This window comes from Chiloscyllium plagiosum, unplaced genomic scaffold (genome assembly GCF_037043375.1).
Source record: "Chiloscyllium plagiosum isolate Xiang-an unplaced genomic scaffold, Cpla_swu_hap1 HiC_scaffold_1, whole genome shotgun sequence".
NCBI lineage: Eukaryota > Metazoa > Chordata > Chondrichthyes > Orectolobiformes > Hemiscylliidae > Chiloscyllium > Chiloscyllium plagiosum.
The window spans coordinates 89548437-89568398 of NW_028270139.1; the positions used below are offsets into that span (position 1 = coordinate 89548437).

Below are 19962 nucleotides of genomic sequence, written 5' to 3' on the forward strand. Positions count from 1 at the left end.
TCGAACGATGCAATACTCCAGATGGAATCTGGACAAGTCTCTGTAGAACTAAAACATCTCTTCTTTCCCTTTGCATTCCAGTCCTCTTAAGACAAAAGTGAACATTTGAATAACCTTTTCTGATTTTCTTTTATTATGTACTCATTTTTGATGATTTGTTTAAATTGACATTTAAATTGCTCTGCTCTTCCTTGTTTTTTAAAAAAAATCAAAGAATGTCAGCACCTGCTAATCCAATAAATCTCTTTTCTATTTTAATCATGAAATTGAGAGACTACAAAAGTGTGGCATTGTGACAATGAATGAAAAATTAAGTTAATTACTAGTTAATTACAAAATATTACTACTTTATTTTAAACTAGAGGTTTATTTAAAATCGTTTTCGCACTTCCAGGCAGGACACAATGCAAAAATCCTAAACCAATTAGTTTTAATAATGAGCTATGGCAAAACTACATAATGCATGAGCATGGACTAATGTCTACACACCATTTGAAGAATATTTTACATGACATAACACCCAACATTTTAAAAATTGATTTACTCCAAATAAGTTTCCCAAATCTAAATGTGTAGTCTAGACAGTAACACACCCAGAGAGGTTACAATAGAACAATTTCATTACAAGCTTTAGCTAATACTTTAAAAAGATCAAGAACATTTGTAATATATACCTGAACACCAGCATTAGGTGACTATCTTGAAACCAGTTCCATAGATTGTGTGGTTGATGGTCTTGCCTATATATTTTAGAGAATTTAGTGTTATTTATTTTTATTTGAAAGTTAATATTAAGTTGGTTAAATCTAATTGAACAAAAGTCAAGTGATTGCAATTCCACAATAAGCAACACACCAGATATTTTAAATTTATAATAGACAGCAGTTGCACAAACTTTATCCATAGCAAGGTCACACACTTGTAGTTGAGTCAAAATCTTAGAATCCCTACAACGTGGAAAAAAGGCCATTATGACACATTACATCAAGACTGCGCCTCTGAAGAGTATCCCACACAGACCCCTACCTTATTCCCACATGCTGAAAATGTGTTGCTGGAAAAGCGCAGCAGGTCAGGCAGCATCCAGGGAACAGGAGAATCGACGTTTCGGGCATAAGCCCTTCTTCAGGAATGAGGAAAGTTTGTCCAGCAGGCTAAGATAAAAGGTAGGGAGGAGGCCCCTCCCCAAAGTCCCTCCTCCCTACCTTTTATCTTAGCCTGCTGGACAAACTTTCCTCATTCCTGAAGAAGGGCTTATGCCCGAAACGTCGATTCTCCTGTTCCCTGGATGCTGCCTGACCTGCTGCGCTTTTCCAGCAACACATTTTCAGCTCTGATCTCCAGCATCTGCAGACCTCACTTTCTCCTATTCCCACATGGCCAATCCATGCAGCCTGCATATCTTTAGACTGAGAGGAAATCAGAGCACCAGCAGAAACCCACAGAGATATGGAGAGAATCTGCAAACTCCAAACGAACAGTCACTGAGACGAGAATTGAATCTGGGGTCTGGGTGCTGTGAGGTAGCAGTGCTAACCACATAGCCACTGTACCACCCGTGACTAATCATAGCGACTAATTTTCCAACAAAGCAATTCCCTCCTGTACTTAGTAAGACACATCATAAGTAACTGGAGAACTTTAAATAGACAATCCCTCAAACTATCAAGTATTTATATTTTATCAAAATGACTATGCTTTCCGAATCATGGCTATAATTCATAACTTCACTCAATACAATTTTGTTACTACATAAAATTCCAAATGTAATAAGATACTTCTGTTTACATTTTCAGCTGAGCAAAAGGTCAGACAAAAGGCTGTATATATTTCTAAAGGTCAAAAATGATACATTTAGGTGTCATTTGTTTGTGAGAATGTGATTTTTGAATTCAACACTGCCAAAGTGTGGAGTGGTAATGCAATAGATTTTTGAATTGGAAACTCCTTATTAATTTAAGATAGCACTTTAAAAATGATCAAATCTGAAGCTGTTTTAGGCAACTTAAAACATTTCATTAAATATTCTTGTTTTTGCAAGAGACTATTATCTCATTTTTAAATAGCATTTATAAATTCAGTATTAATTTATGATTGTAGTACTAGATCTTTTGAAACTACTTATTTCTATGCTCCAAAAAGTTATTTGTTTGAGCTTAAAAATATAAACATTTCCAAAAGGGCTCAGGTGATTTCATTTAGTGCAGCCATACAAAATAATACCATCCCAGTTCCATTCTTAATCTGTTTTAAAGTGGCTATAAAAGGTGATATACCCCTACAATTGACCTTAGTTCCTTCTTACACCGAGATAAAGGCAAGTAAATTCAAATACAGATGAAGGAACTACAGGAGAGGCAGTGGTATAATGGTAATATCTCTGAACTAGGATACCAGGAACATAGAGCCATGTGGTGGGGAAAAGGGATCAAATCCATTGAGATGGTGAAATTTGAGTTTAATAGAGAGAGCTGGTCTAAATGGTGTCCAAATAAGCATTGTAGCAAATTTACATCTGCTTCATTAAATGTCCTTTATTAACTGCCTTCTGAGCAATTAGGGATGGGAAATAAATGTTTGCTTAGCCAGTGATGTCCACAGTCCATGAACAAATAAATACATTGATTTTTTAAAAAAAAGATGGATTACAATAATGCAAGAAAAGAAATAACGATGAAATTATAGAATATATTGTTGAGGCCAAAATTCAAAATCAGAGAAAGAGAAAGTCACATGGGATTGAAACAGGTCCCTCAGCTCAAAAAAGATCAAAACAGGGCAGTTTTAGGTGCCCAAAAATAGACAGGGTATTAATATCTTAATTAGAACAGTGTGAGACAATGTTATGCCTTTGACAAGGTTATTCTATCCTTGTTTTTTTTTAAAAGAGGGGTTATAAACAAATTGTTCTGACATGTCTGGATTTGGGAGAAGCTTTTAAGTTTCAAAAAAAAACACTTGTACAATGAAAGGGGAGTGCCCAGTTCTCCCATCTCAGCTTTTCTCTGACTTGTTTTGGTTTGGTTTTAACAAGCAGTGTTTTTGACACTGTTGGTCAAAGAAGCAGTTACATGCTGATCCTGTCTCTCTCTGACACCTCTCCCATAAGGACCTGTGTTAAATTTTACGTTTTTTGCCAAGGGGCATGTTTATGGAATTGCCAGTATTTGGAACATCATTAAGTGGAGATAGAATCGATTAGATTTTTAAATAGTTAAGTTATTCTATATTCTGTATTGTTTGTTTGTGGTTCATTTAGTAATCTTGCAAATAAATTCTGTTTTGTTAAAATACTTAGTGGTTGGGCTAGCTGTGTCACTCCTGGAATATCCACTTACACCTGCTAAAACAACGAGCAAAGTTAGGGTTTGGGCTACCTTCTGGAAATGTTTTGAGGGGTCTGGCTGGGCCATAACAATAGATTGAACAATTTTGATCACCATAATGGTAGTACTGAACACACTTTTCAGATATTAACTGATGTTTTTCAATTTCTCTTTTGGATTGAACCTTGCACAATTCTGAAGGCCAAAGGCTTTCCTGTTCTAATGGTTTGATGATTTCTAACCAAGCCCTCAGAAGCTGATCTGAAAGTATCTGGTTCTCCTGCTGAGAAAAAAACTTCTGTTCTGAAAGAAAGTATTAGTCCTCCTGAACCAAAACTTACATTTTTTTCAGATGTCAAGGGCAAAACTAGTGTTTATATCATAAACCTAATAGTATAAGAACTTCATTAATTAGGAACATAGACGTCCTCCTGTGCACTCAACTGCATTGACATTTTTTAATCGAACTGATAATTATGACAATATTCCAAACTGATTCACAGCCATTTGCTTCCATTTTTGAAATCCAAATATAAAAAATTGTAGTACTAAGTACCTTTCATCATACCTTCTCCCAAAGGAAAATGAAAAAGGACTCCTTAATCTTCATTTTTCTATCAAGCAGCAGCATGTTGGCTCAGTGGTTAGCACTGCTGTCTCATAACTCCAGGGACCCAGGTTCAATTCTAGCCTCGGGTGACTGTCAGTGTGGATTTTTGCACATTCTCCCAGGGTCTGTGTGGGTTTCCTCCCACTGTCCAATAGTGTGCAGGTTAGGTGAATTGGCCATGCTAAATTGTCCATTGTATTCAGGGATGTGTAGACTAGGTGCATTAGTCTAGGGAAATGTAGAGTAATAGGGTAGGGAAATTGATAGGGGAGGATACTCTGAGGGTCAGTGTTGACTTGTTGGGCCAAATGGTCCGTTTCCACACTGTAGGGATTCTATCATAATCTATGAAGTTTTTAACATTATCGCTGTGGTAAACAGTAATTATATATTTACATTAAATGTACACTGACTTGAACAATAATCAAATACTATACAAGCATTCTGATGAAGGGCTTTTGCCTGAAATTAAACTCCAAGAAACAGTTTTAAATTTTTGACATGCAAACTCTCCGAAACAAAAACCTGACAGATAATGGTCTGTACAAAAAGCAATCTCTTCAGAATTCTTAAATAAGTAAACTTCAAAGTTGTGTTTGAAATCCTTTACTCTACCATATGGTCAGAAGTGGGGATGTTTGCTGATGATTGCACAGTGTTGAACATATTTGTGATTCCTTAGTATATTATTTCAGTAGTATATTAGAGTTTTTCATTTTGTGTTAGAGACAAGAAAATCCAAGATATGTTTACTTCCTTAGATACTATTGACCTAACCCCAGAGTATGGTTGAAATAAGTCAATTTTGCTTGGGCAAATTCATTTTTTGCTAGATATATATCAAGAATTGCTCTTTGTAACCAATTAAATAGTTCATTCAGATAGCACAAATGTTCTTTCAACTTCTGGCTGAACACAACCAAGTCTTCTGTATAAACAATTCTTCATTAAATTTTGTTCGTTAATTGTTGTAAAGTTGCTGGTACACTTTCATTCCCATTATTAGTACTCTTCCATCAATACTGGGGTCCACCTAATGGTACAAAAGCTAGTTCTTTGGCTCTGTTAGTCAATGAAACTTGCCAATATCCTGTTAACAATTTATTTTTGGGATCAAATGGCGTGTCCAAACATTTAGTAAAGTAATTGGATAGGAATCCACCTTTGCTACCCTGTTGACCTTGTGATAATCAATGCATAATCTTTATAATACATTCAGATTCAGCACCATCACAAGCTCTAGATACTAAATCTTTGTTCAATACCATCATTGGCTGTCAGAAACTTAATCCCTTTCCTTGTTTGAGATACAGATGCAATGCAGCAAAGGTAAGTATGTCATTTTAGAGACAACATGAATGGTCAAAGAAATTTTTATTGACCTATTTGCACTAATCATTTGATGAGTCTGTAACAGTCTCTGTAATTTCACTGATAGCTTTTTGGTGGATAGATGAGGAACATTCGAACAGGAGTACAATCAGCTTGTCAAGCCTACATTCCAATTTAATAATCATAGTTAATCAAACAATCCATTCCCATGGCCCTGTAAACCATTGGTAATCAGAAATCTATCAATCTCTACCATAAACATTCTCAAAGCCTGTGTTTTTTTTCCCACAGCACTCTGGTGGTAGAGAATCCCAAAAGTTGAGGACCTTCTGAATAAAAAGAAATAATCTTTATCTGAGAAATTTGACATTTGGTCCCCAACCCCAGATTATCGATATATATTGATAAATTTTATAAACAGTCATTATCCATGATTTGGAGATGCCGGTGTTGGACTGGGGTGTACAAAGTTAAAAATCACACAACACCAGGTTATAGTCCAACAGGTTTAATTGGAAGCACACTAGCTTTCGGAGCGACGCTCCTTCATCAAGTGATTGTGGAGGGCTCGATCGTAACACAGAATTTATAGCAAAAATTTGCAGTGTGATGTAACTGAAATTATACATTGAAAAATTGATTGTCTGTTAATCCTTTCATCTGTTAGAATACAGTGATAGTTTCACTTCTTTCATGTGTAAATCACAAAACCTTTTTTTTTTTTTAAAAGTTGCATTCTCGGATTAGCCGTTAACAATGGTGATAGCTAGACAATATGTTGAAGGTGTTAGCCTCCTCTGTTCTCTGTCTATGACCTGATGTTTAGATTGATTCTAATCTAAAAAGTGAGATAACAGAGTTTTACATAAATTCATGAATGTATGCAGCTTTTGAGCAAAGTGCAATGTAACTCTGCAAGTACAAATTCACCACACAAAATATATGTGTGCATGTGGGTCTTTGTCTGTGTGTGTGAGAGAAAGTGTGTCTGTGTGGTGAGTGCAGAGTGTCTTAAGTCTGTGAGGGGGCGCATGTGTGGGGGTGTCTGTGTGCGCGGTGTGTACCTGTGTCCGTGTTTATGTGAGAGTGTGTGTGTGTATAGGAATATCTGTGTGTGTGTGTGTAGTGCAATGGTGATCACCTATAATGTGACATGAACCCAAGGTCCCGGTTGAGGCCTTCCCTATGGGTACCGAACTTAGCTATCAGCCTCTGCTCGGCCACTTTCCTCCGCTCGGCCACTTTCCTCTGCTGCCTGTCCTGAAGTCCACCTTGGAGGATGGTGACCCGAAGATCTGAGGCTGAATGTCCTGGACTACTGAAGTGCTCCCCAACTGGGAGGGAACGCTCCTGTCTGTTGATTGTTGTGCAGTGCCCATTCATCTGTTGTTATAGCCTTTGCTCGGTTTCCCCATTATCCAAGTATTGATCCTGGTGGTGCTCAAGTAATCAGTCTGCTAATATGAGAATGGCCCATTTATTCCTTCTCTAGTTTCTGTCTGTTAGCCAATAAACAATCCATGCCACTACATTAACTTTTCTAAACAGCCGCTTGGAATAAAGGCCATGAGATAGGAAGTAATTAACAATTGTCTTCTGAAAATCTGTATGTACTAGATCCATCTGCCATCCTTTATTGATATTGTTAGTAACATTTTCAAAAAGAATCTGTTGTCAAATGATTTCCCATTCATAAATCCATGCTATGCTCAGACCATTATCAACTATGTTTCTATTTGTGTTCTTAACAGATTCCAACATTTTCCATACTGCTGATGTAAGGCAGACATCTATAGTTCTCAGTTTTCTCTCCCTCCCTTCTTAAATAGTGGACTGATATTTGCTACACAGAAACAGAAGAGCAAGAGCAATTCAACCCCTCTAGCCTGTTTCACCATTCAATATGATCATGGCTGATCATAGAGCTCAATACCTTAATCCCATCTTCCCTCCACAACCTTACATCCTTTTAGCCAAGACAGCTGTATCTAGCTCCTTCTTAAAACACACAATGGTGGACTTGAAAGTAGATGAGAAGGCGAATGGTGAGGATGACCATCAGTCTGCAGAGATAATGACAGGTTAAGTGAGTGGGCAAAAACTTGCCAGATGGAATATAACATAGGGAAATGTGAAGCCATGCACTTTGGCAAGAAAAGTAGAGATGAATGTTATTTAAATGGAGAAATATTGCAGAAATCTACAGAGGGATTTGGAAGAGCTTATCCATTAATTGCAAAAAGCTAGCATCTAAATTCAGCAGGTAATGTGGAAGACAAAGGGAATGTTGCCTTTATTTCAAAAGGAATAGACTAGAAAAATGGGAGGTTTTGCCAAAACTATATACGCACTAGTCAGACTACAGCTAGAATACTGTGAACAACTTTAGGGATCCTGATCTAACAAAAGATTACTGGCATTAGAGACTCCTGCCCAGAGGAGTCTCACCTCGGCTTATCCTGGCTATGCAGTGACTGATTTATGAGGGGAAAGAGAGTAGATTGGGCCTATACCTTCAGAATTTGAAGAATAAGATGTGAAGTTATTGAAACATAAGATTCTTAGAGGACTTGACAGGGCAGTGTAGAAAGGTTGTTTCACCTTTCACAAGAATCTAGAAGGATAGGGCATGATCTGAGTAAAGAGTTGATCAATTATAAGATATGAGGAGCAATTTCTTCTCTGACGGGTGTGAATCTATGGAATTCTTTATCACAGAGGGCTGCAGAAGCTGAGAAAGACAGATTTTGAAGGGGTATGGGAGAAAAATTTGGAACGTATTGTTGAGGATCAGATCAGCCATGCTCTCATGGGTTAAATGTCCTATTTCTGGCTCTTTTGTCTAGGCTGATGTATGTGAAAGCAGTGGGGAAATAGCAAGGGTTGTATTGGATTCTCACAAGTTGACATTAAAGGGAAACATTGGCCTCATGGTATTATCATGGACTATTAATCCAGACATTCCAAGGACCTGGGTTCAAATTAACAATAGCAGATGGTGGAATTTGAGACCAGTTTAAAAATATCAGGAATTAAGAATCTATAGATGATCATGAAACCATTGTCAATTGTCAGAAAAAAACATCTGACTGACTAATGAACTTCAGAGAAGGAAATCTGCCATCCTCACCTGATCTGGTCTACATCTAACTCCAGACACACAGCAACGACACTCAACTGCGGTCTGGGCAATTAGGGATGGCCAATGAATGCTGGCCTAGTCAGTGACAGCCACATCCTATGAATGAATAAAAAAAAAACACTCGACTAATGGGTCTTCCCTCTCTAATATAAACATCCAAATGTTTATGCTTCTCTCTTCTCTAGATTTTAAGATAGCATTGTAATGCTTAAAATGGCAAAATATGTTGACTCACTTCTTCATCTTCGACCTTTACAATAAGGTGGGCTCTAACTTCATGCTGGAAAGACGGGTTACATTCATTATCAAATACTGTGAAATGGGCACAACAGTACAATAACCTTTGTGATAATACAGGCCACAAAAGTTATGCATTTCCAATATTTCAAAATCTGTTAAGTTTTTGTAACTCCAGTGACATTTCCATTGACTGAAAGGCAGAGGTTAAGGCAAAAGAAATAGACTCATGAATAATGTGCATTGATACAGCAACTTTACTATAATAAAGCAGACAAAAATGTTTCTACATTAAAGCATCAAAATTAGACAGAGCCACATGAACTTAATCCAGAAGTTTAAAGTGCAAGTAGTCAAAAGCAAAACTGTCAATGTCAACAGGGATGTGCAAGCAACTAGGATGGAATGCAGAGAAGGGAGGGGGTTCTGGAGTTGGAAGACAGCAAGGAGAAGATTAAGGCTGTGGAGAATTTGAAAACCAGCATAAGTGCTTTTGAAATTGCAGGGTCACAAATCAATATAGGGTTGTGAACATAAATACGATGGCTGAATGGACTTGTTGCAACATGGTTTATGGGCAGTCTTAGATGGACTTAGGTAAATGGAAAGTGGAAGACCAGTCAAGCGAACACTGGAATTTTTCCATGTCTTTTACAGTGTTAAGCAATTGGACAATGTTCAAGGGATGAAACAATACCTTTCACTGTTCTGTCCTTTCTTACAGATAAGCTGACATTTTGGGTCAGCAAATTAAAAACAATTCAATACTGGCAGTGAAGAGATCGTAAGAGTTGCTTGCTGCTATAAATTATGCAAACCCACTGAATGCCTTTAAAGGTTTGCCGAAATGTGATTCTTTCCCAATGAAAGATCAAAGCTCACTACCACATTTAAAACATGTTTAGGGAGTTGCTGTCAACAGCCGATTTTTACCACCTGTATTTCCGGAATGAGGAAGCAGATATACTCCTGAAGTGAATGGCCACTAATTTAAAATAGTACCATATCACTTCCTTTACATTACCGTCATAACTAGCTTCTTGAGAGATCATTATGACCACAATAATCTTACAACTACAAAACAGGAATAAACTAGTTTTATTTGCAGAGATGACAACTGTTGTGTTTAGTGGATACCATCAGACTTAAAATAGGAGTGTTAGATGAGAAGTTACTGTTTGGACTCCAGAAGATTTAAAACCTACAACAAATACAAGTTTAAAACAAAGCTTTTTTGTTTCCTGTATTGTTCTGTAATGGAAATTGAAATAATTTCAAAACATGGAGACACAGTTTAGAACTATGGGGTGGAGAAGATACATTACTGAGTGAGCAGTCAGCTTACGTAGGAACAGAGAAACAACACTAATTAAACTGAAGCAACACAGACAGGATTAGGCTTTTTAAGTCTGTTCAGTCATTTAGTTAAATCATGACTGATCTATACCTCAACTCCATTTAACCAGCTTTGTTCCAAATCCCATGATACCCTTAATTACAAAAAAAATCTATAAATCAAAGACATTAGCAAGTGACACAGCATTTATAGCATGGTATTTTGAACCTTAAAACAAATGCTTACTTTGAAGGTACTGGTTACATTTGGGAAGTAAAAGTGGAGTCTCGGGAATCAATGTCAACGTTTCAGATGTGTAACAAAAACAAATTGCTGCAGAAACTCAACAGGTCTGGCAGTATCTAGATGAATATAGTTCTGAAGGAGGGTCACTGGACCTGAAAGATTGACTATTTTCTCTCCGCAGATACTACCAGACCTGAGTTTCTCCAGCAATTTTTTTCAAATTTCCAGCATCCATATTTGTTGGTTTTTTGGGGGGCAGGATTATATATCCTGACTACATTCGATATCACTTTTTAAAAATAAATAGCTAGGAGCAGTACCTGAGATTGGGAGCCAAAGGATAAAGTGAGGTCTGCAAATGCTGGAGATCAGAGTGGAAGAGTGTGGTGCTGGAAAAGCGCAGCCAGCCAGGCAGCATCCAAGGAGCAGGACAGTTAACATTTCAACCATAAGGTCTTCTTTAGGAATTGGGAGCCAAAAACAATTAGAGGATGGAGTAGTATACTCTGGCTGCTAAGTTTATAATTGGCAATTCCTCACTGCTGTTCACTATATTGGAAAAGGTGCGGCTCAGAAACACTGGATTGTTTCACTGCCATGATGTATATTCGTCTCAGCCATTGTTCGATATTATGTGGGAAAAGATGATCAAATCTTGTTTTTGGTATAAAATATGGTCAATGAAAATGAAATAGACTCACTACCGATTACTTAATAGCTAGTTACATTAAAACTGAAATGCACAATGGTTTCTTGTCAGACATCAGGCTTAACTTACAAGTAGATATTACAGCTGCTGAAACAAACAAACATTATGGTTCACACAACAGTACACACTGGACAGTGATACAAAAACACTGGAGGATTCCTTAGAAACTCCTGAGAAACAGTTCTTTACATCTAATGGGTAGAACCTTTCAGGATGTCAGGTACAAACACCTTCTTCAACTCTAGGTAGTGAAGATTAACTGAAGATAGCTGTAGAAGCAAACTCGCTCTTCAACACCAGAGAGATCACAAATTAAAGAACAAATGACTTCACAAATTCTATCCAATCTCAGGCAATAGTGATCAGAAAGCTTGCAGTCAGAAGGGAATTTGGCCAAGTTCTCACATGTAGTTATCCTGGTTTGAAGGCAAAGAACCTCAGAATTACTACTGGCCTAGCCCCAACTTTTCTGGGCCTGTTCACTGGGAAAAAAAAATCAACTTGTTACAGCAAGCAAGAGCACTGGTTTCTGCTCCCTTCCCCATAACAAATATGCAGGTATACAGTGAATGCACACCAAGTAGTCTGGAGCCATTCTTGAACAACAATTATATCCAGAGATACTTACCAGCATTCACCATATACCAGAGAAAGAAAAGTCACAAGTTAACAAAGATGCTCTTTAGTATTGCTGAGAGGTAACACCTTTGTTGAAGCTTGCCCACCAGAACAATTACTGCTGTAAAAATAAAACATTATGTTATATGAAAGTAGAGTGCTGATTGGTTGGTAATTAGACACTGATTGGTAGAAGTGTTACTGTGGAGGATGCACAGGTTAAATGATTGACAACGGAGTCTTCAAATTATAATCCAGGCAGGTTAATAGTTAACTGCCAAGTCAATCAAACTACAGTATTCTCCATTGTATTCATGCATTTACCATAATGCATTTGCCAACCAGCCAGCACTCTACTCACACATAGTACAAGTGCTTTACTTTTACATTGGCTTTTTTGGGAATTTTCCTGGTGTGCACAAGATGAAACGGCTCGACAAAATGCATCTTTTTCTACCAGTATGCAAGGTCCTCTTCAGGTAAGATGAGCTGTGAAATTTTCATGTTAGACAATGACCCGACACAATTGCAATGACTCCTCTTGTGCAAACTGCTTCCTTAAAATCTCCATCACATACTAATCTGAAAACTGTCCACTAGACTAAGATTACAATGTTTGATTCCACAATTTACTTAATCTCTCAAGGGGCTAACCATCATAACAACTGCAAAATTCGAGGTAGTAGTCCAGTACCACTTCCTCAGAGCAACTAGGGATGAACATAAGAAAGTTGCTTTGCCAGCAGCACATATGTTCTGGAAATTAATCTTTAAAAATATAGTTAAAAATCATAACACCAAGTTATAGTCTGACAGGTTTATTTAGAAGCACTAGCTTTCAGAGAGCTGCTCCTTCAGACTGTCACAACGACCATCTAACGAAGGAGCAGCGCTCCGAAAGCTAGTGCTCCCAATAAACTTGATGGACTGTAATATGGTGTTGTGGGATTTTTAACTTTGTACACTTTAGTCCAACACTGGCACCTCCTAGGTCATTAAAAATAAACAACTGTGTTCTTTAGAATGTACCATGGAGCAAATCTACAAGGATTTCATAACACCTGTACATTTTAAAAACACAAGACAGGTTATTAATGAATCTTGCTCAACCACCTGTTAAAGTAAGTATTCATTGAGTCTATTGAATCAGATCTCGATAAATTATATAGGGAATAGAAATTGTGCCTTAATTTCATCCACGTAAAACAGGACCCAAAATGTGAGGAACATTACTGCACTTTAATTACATACCTGTATTAAACGACTCTTTTTAGATGGTATTTCACTATTAACTACAATACTGGCAGATTAGAATTCCAAAGTCATTAAATATAATTTAAGTTGAAATATTAAAAAAACTCAATTCCAGAAATTTAAAGGTTTGCTTATCTTGGCTCTGAATAAGAGGCTCTGAAACTTGTTAAGCATTTTTTGAATATAGTACATGTCAACAGTTCAGTTGGATAAAGTATTTTAAACAGAACAATTAAAATAGATGGCGGTTGCGGATTAGCCTCTGATGGATTGGGTTGGGTAAGGGGGGGTGAGGGGGGTGCAGTTGGAAACAACTCCGTTATGAATTAAAATCTTTACACAAGAAACTGCCTTACAAAGCAAGTTGGTTTAAGTACCATTTTTCTTGCAGCTAATGGTTGATTTTTATCATGAATCAGTTTTTGTATTTGTGTAAATCAGAACAAACACTAGTGTCAGTAAATTAGCTATTGAAACCTATATTCTAAACAAAGTTATTAACTTATTTAACTCATTACTATATCAATAGCTAGTTACATTAAAACTAAAATGCACAATGGTTTCTTGTCAGACATCAGGCTTAACTTACAAGTAGATATTACAGCTGCTGAAACAAACAAACATTATGGTTCACACAGTACACACTGGACAATGATACAAAAACTGGACAGAAACTAATGCAGGAACTGTAATATTTTTGCAAATACAAAGAATAAAGCAATCAGTAAATATTTTATTGTCAAAAGTGTTTGGTTGACAGAAACTAAAATTTGCAAAAAGGTTCTAAGTTTGTATTGTATCAAAATCATTTCAATGTATTTGACAGCCCTATTGCTGATACTGAAGCCGCAGTCCAGTCGATTAGGAACAGAGATCCTCCTGTTCAATGTTGCAGTAGGAATTCCTCTAACTTGCCGATTTCCGCACATCCATTTTCTTGCATTTCAGGTAAGTTTATGTAGAGTGTGCAAACCACCAGAGACTGTCCTGCAGTGACTTAAAAACAGAGCAAGATGCAAAAGAAATAAAAGCCCATTGAAACATTTACTGCAGTTATTAAAGTAACCAAGTTATAGACAGAAAAGGTAATTAGTGACAAGCTATTAGCCACTCTGCCATTCACATGTTATTGATCTTTCTCCCCAGATAGTTTTTAAATAAAGGTGAAATTTAGAAGCAGCAATTAATACGGGGCTGAAAATTCAATCAGATTGATTATATCTATCTGTTAACACACGCTTGTGGCATTCCTCTATAATTTGCATTTACAAACTTAATCAGTTAGTTCTAGAAACAGCCATCCAATCCAGAGTGCTAGTGAGACCCTTTCAGTTCTATAATGAATAAGCATGCACTTTAAAACAAAAAGATAGTTATATTTTCACCGGGCTGTTCACAACTCTATTTTGCATGTTCACAGCCCGAAGTAAATTATATTATACACAGAGACATCATTAACTTTCAAAAAACTAATTTTAATCAAAACAAAAAAATTGTTGAATCATTAACAAGTTTATAAAACAGTGATTTAGTTACATAAATAAATTGATATCAGTGTATCAAATCTTAATTACTTTTAAACTTCAAGAGCATGTTTACACGGGCGATGAAGTACAATCTTTCACCTACTATAATAAATAAAATGGTGAGCAAGAAATTATAATCTTCTTTTCCTAAACAGCAAAAAAAGCTACAGAACATACCTCTAGCATTTTCCCTAGTGGAAGGAACAAGTGACACTAGTAACATTTTGCACCCAACGTAAAAACTCTTTTATAAAGCACAAGATACAGAACAGTTCTGCTAAATTAAAGACTCAAAATAGAAACCAAAGTCATTTTTAATGAACAGTTTGGTAGTTAGATGTCCAGTTTGGTTATTTTTTTTAAAGCATTAAGACAAGGCAAGATAGAAGGCTGTTCTCTCTCTCGAGGAATTCTATAGGAGGAAAAAAAGTAGAACAGTCTTACTACACAGCAACTTCCTGTCCTGCACAAAGTCAGTTCCCAATGCAGATTAATATATGTTATTGAGCACATAAGTAGCATTTCACTATACCACTGCAAAGGCCTACTGTAACATCTTTTTTATTGTAAAACACATAGTTCAACCTTTTCAAGGATGTCTTAAATTGTTGTAGTTCAGTTCTAGACTAGGAGGCACAAAGCCCAATTCTGGCAAATACTTTTAATGCTAAGGCTTACTGCTCTGGCTGTAATTTGTTTTTTTTGCCCCTTTTAACTATGGTGTTTGTTACAAGCAGATTTTTTTCTTTATTAAAATTTATGTTTTCTCAGACTAATTATCAGTCCAATCATGCAACAGAGGTGGTGGCTCTGCATAGATGCCCAGCACACAATTCTCCACCTGAGCCAACCTGAAGCAAGGCGCACTTTAGTCCTTCTGATATGTTTTTATACCAAGCTACTGCAGCTTCAAGTATTTTGCATTACATAGAATATTTTATAAATTAAAATGTTACGTATATTTTTTCAATATTCAGACATATACTATAATATATACAGTACAATAAATGCTCTCATTCTTTCTTCGATAAATCCCTGAGAATGTATGTTGACAGTCGCTAATTACACATGCACGAGCAACGTGTGCCATGCTTCTGGATGAACAGCACTGCAAAGCCACGTGGTCAGCCTTGTATTTTTAATACACTGAAATGTAAGGATGAGTGACGAAGGAGTAAAGCTGAATCCATACGAGGTACTTATCACTGAGGATGGAGGTGTCTGTTTGGTTTAAAGCCATACTCTTAGGCTGTGAATGTACATACAAAGGACAGGAGCGACGTGGACTTTTGCCACTTGACAACATGTACTCAGTGTAAACTGATTCTTTTCTTCTCTCATACAAAAAAACACACATAAATCTCACAATCAACAGGGTTAAAGTTTGTGAACTGTTCATTACTATACACATATAATACCGGTGTGGCTCTGGTTTAGGTTAAAAAGGGTACAAAGGCAGGCTCAATAAAAAGATATGACAGCGTGCTGATCAACCAAATCGCTCTCGCACTAACATCATGAGTTTCTTTTTGCCTTTGTAAATTTGCTTCAGGTTGTCAATAAACTGTGTAAACTGGATGTGTCCATCGTGAGCCATCAAGAAGGTCTCTCGAGCCTTGCTTAGGAACTCTATAAACTCACTATAGTGCCGTGGACTAATGTGCGTAAGCCGTGAATGTGTTGTATTTATATAGGCCCCAATAGTGGCATCCAGGAGCTGTCGGAGTGGTGCTTTGTCCAGTGACATTAATTTCCCAGAGTTCCTCCGTCCATGTAGTCCCACCATTCCTGGTGTGGTCAAAGTGCACCGGCGAAGAATGTCAGAAAGTACTGTGGCACACTGAACACTTTTAACCACCAGAGGTATTATAGCTGCTAGCTCATTCTTCCCAAGGGAATGGCTAAGTGCACATGCCCATAGGACGTCATTAATGGCAGGGTGTGTATCCTGATTGTAACCCAGGTTGAGATGCGTCATTGCCAAGGTGGCTAGCTTATAGGCCCGCATTGGGTAACCACGGTGCTCCATGTATCGAGCAATTGTGAAGAGCTGTGTATAACTCATACCAGTCGTGGCAGCATCTAGAACTATTTGGTAAGCAGTCTCAAAAGCTATATGGTCCTTTTCACACAGGGTTAGAGCAGAGAGGGCACAGTTCTGAGGATCCTTCATTGCACACTGCAGTGCAAGCGTCCTTGCACTGCTGGCTAGTTTCTCCCGTTGGTTATAGTCCAGGTTCAATCTAACAACTGTGCTATGAGACATTACTGTAGTGGCAACAATACTGGTAGCTTCAGTTGGGGTGAATAATGTAAACCAACTTTGCATAATGCTGTCCAATGCATAAACACCTGAAAAGACAAAAGAAAAAGGTTCAGCTATATTATTCCTTGAACAATTACCATCAAAGAATTGCGATCCTGTGTGCAGATCAGGCTTCTGGGTAATGAACAAACTCTGCAGCTTCCAACAAATACAAGTACACCCATATCTTCAGGAATTTCTACCGGTTTCAAATAGCTGCAAATGCTTTCTTTGGTAGGGGCAGTGGAAAGCGAGGGAAAGGGAAAACATAAAAGACTGTAGGAACACAAGTAGTTAATGTAACAGGCAAAGCCTCTCTCCCTCAAATGCAATTCTATAATTGCTGAAGGAGAGGTACCATGATAAAAATATGAAATAAATAAGTTTTCCAATTATTTATCCAATTTGGCCTAAAACTCTGAGCAACTTTAAATTCTACTTTAACAAATCAGTTTCCCTTTTATAACAGCACTTTGGTTTCAGTCTGCACGGAAATCCATTCTGCCCGTCAAACATAGGAAAAGCAGACCTTCGAAAGATGCGGAACTTAGCCATCTTCATTCAGTAATCATACAACCATAACTAAGTGTTTGAAAAAGCTCTGTGCCACCTACTTTATTGACTGAACTGGATATTCCCATGAGTTCAGGGCCCTAATGCCATCTTCTAGGGGCTCACCAGCTTGCATTTGCTGGCAGCAAAGCTGGATCTACAGCACTGTCCTAAGTGGCCATGTTTGTGTTTCCCCCCCTTCCTATATCTGATGGTGGAATCATAATGCTACTGACTGGCAGCTCCACCAGTAGACACTGCTGAGACAGGTAGGAGAACAGGAGGATGCCTCAAAATGAGCAGCCTTCAGTTATATGGACAAACTGGAGAAGGCGGAGCTGCTGTTCTTAGAGAAAAGCTGGCCAAGGGGAGATTTGATAAAGAGGTCCAAAATCAAGAGGGGATTCAGGACAGAAGACGGGGGAAGATTGAAAATCAGGGGTCACCAATTTAAAGCGATGACAAAATCAGAGGTGGAAAAAAAATGCTGAAACACTGGCAATGCATTCCAGGTCCTGCAAAAAGAGAGTGCGAAGGAGACAGATTTATTGAAGCTTTTAATAAGGACTGCACAATTTTCTGAACTGAAAATATTTGCAGGAGTTAGAGTAGCCAGGTTACCTCCACAGAGTGATGGCATAATCATACAGGACCAAAGCAGACCATTCGGTCCAGCCAGTCCATGTCAACCACATTTCCAAACAGAATTGTTTTAGACCCAACTGCCTGAGCTTGGCCTATATTCTTCCAAACCCTTCCTATTCATGTACTTCTCCAAATGTCTTTTAAATGTTGTAACTGTACCTGCATATACCATTTCCTCTGACAGTTCATTCCACACGAAGTAATTTGTATAAAATGCTGCCCCCCCACCTCCATGTCCTTTTAAAAATTTTCTCCCCTCACCTTAAAAATATGCCCTAGTTTTGAACTCCCCTACCCGAGGGAAAGGGAAACAACAGGCTGAACATAGTCCCCATCTGGGTTGTTGCTATCTTATGATTCTAAGGGAATTCAACTATACTTGGGACAGAAATAGAAAAAAATGTCACATTGTCAAATCAGGGGTATTCTTTTGAGGTAAGGGCAGGTGAAAAGGGCCTTCCACTAGATTTGGCTTTATAACAATTCAAATGGTGTTATAGAAGCTTAGAACACAAAAGACAGCCAATTGCATTTTACCCAGATTTTTGCTACAGTAATCAGTAACTAAATTCTTAGCTCTGCACCACATCCACTGTTAAAACAAATTCTCCCCATGTCATACTGGCATTTAATCACAATCTCTAGATGCATTGAGAGGGTGGTGACACCAACTGTTTTGCTAAACTACTTGAGTAGCTGCTAATTAGAGCTAGATATAGGCTAGAGTGGGTAAGGATTGCAGATTTCCTTCCCGAATTGGAATTAATGAACCAGTTCAGATAAAGTTACAATTCCATAGGATCATGGTTATCTTTTATCCATATCAGTTTATTTTTAAGATTATCCACCAACACCTCTAGATTACCAGTCCAGTGACATACATACACATTCTGTGTAGGAATATCATCTTTTTCAAGCAGATCCAGCTTTCAACTAAAGTGTCCAAATCATTCAGTCTTATTCATTACAAGCATTTGCAATAATGTATTTGAGGCTTCAGATCATCCACACCCTTCAGCATCTTTCATTAAGTGGTTGTTCCTTTTCCACCTCCCCAATATTCCACCCCCCCTGTGCTTCTCCCCCCTACCCCAACATTCCACCTCCTCTGCCTCTCCCCCCTCCACCAAATTGTGGATAAGTGTGAGACAGCCAAAGTGCAGCTGCCGCATTTGCCCATTCCATACTTTTCCCCATAGACTATTGCAATCTTCATTGTTTTCTGTAAAACCAAGTACTGCGAATCTTCTCCCCCAATAGCATGGCTTGGGGGTAGGGTGGTGGTGGTAATTGATATCTCATGAGAAAATGTGCCTTCATCTACTGGAGCTCAGAAGACTCAGATGATCATTCTGAGATGTATAAGATACTGAGAGAACTTGACAAGGTGGATACCAAAATGGATACCACAATTCCCATTGTGGGAGAAACTAGAATTAGAGAACATGGTATAACAACAAAGAGCCTTCCACGCAAGATCAAGATGTGGAGAAAATGTTTGTCTCAGGAGTTATGATTCTTTGGAATGTTCTTCACCAGAGACTGGTGCAGGCATAGTCATTGGATATTTTTAAAGGGTTGAGATGATTGACCCCATTGACAATCAATAATCGAAGGTTATCTGGGAAGATGGGAATATAGAGTTGAAGCCATTTTCAGATGATCATCTCAACGAACAGCAGAGTAGCTTCCTTCTCCTAGTTCACACATAGTTTTGTGTCATCAGCAAATTGAAATTGCCTGCAAAGCACAAAAGAAAGTCGAGCCAGCACTGACACCTTTAGGTGCAGTACTTCCAATCAGAGCAGAATTAATTTACTTTTACCTATCCACCTGCTAACTCTCTACCAAGCTGCCATATTTTCTTACATACTATATGCCTTAATATTTCTAACTTAGGAAACATCTTGTTGAATGTCTCCTGAAAATCCTAATATACTGCAGATATTTTCTAGTCAACCTGTTCACAGATGCTATTGCACACCTGTGAAGCAGATGGGATTTGAACCTGGGCCGTGCACACTGTATCTACTGCATTATATTCATCAACCTAATTGAACAAGAATTTAATCATACATGACATCTGGTGGAAAAAAAACAGATCTGGGTTTAGCATTTGGTGAC

General features: G+C 37.8%; 1 protein-coding gene across 1 annotated transcript in view; it reads right to left on the minus strand.

The window, feature by feature from the left end:
* Nucleotides 1-14264: 14264 nt before the first annotated feature.
* zswim6 (zinc finger, SWIM-type containing 6) overlaps nucleotides 14265-19962 on the minus strand; it is a 195849-nt gene continuing 190151 nt past the window's right edge. Inside the window, exon 14 of the mRNA XM_087988736.1 lies at nucleotides 14265-16688. Within this exon, the coding sequence (XP_087844862.1) occupies nucleotides 15826-16688 (863 nt within the window). The 3' untranslated portion in view covers nucleotides 14265-15825. The remainder of the gene's footprint in view (nucleotides 16689-19962) is intronic.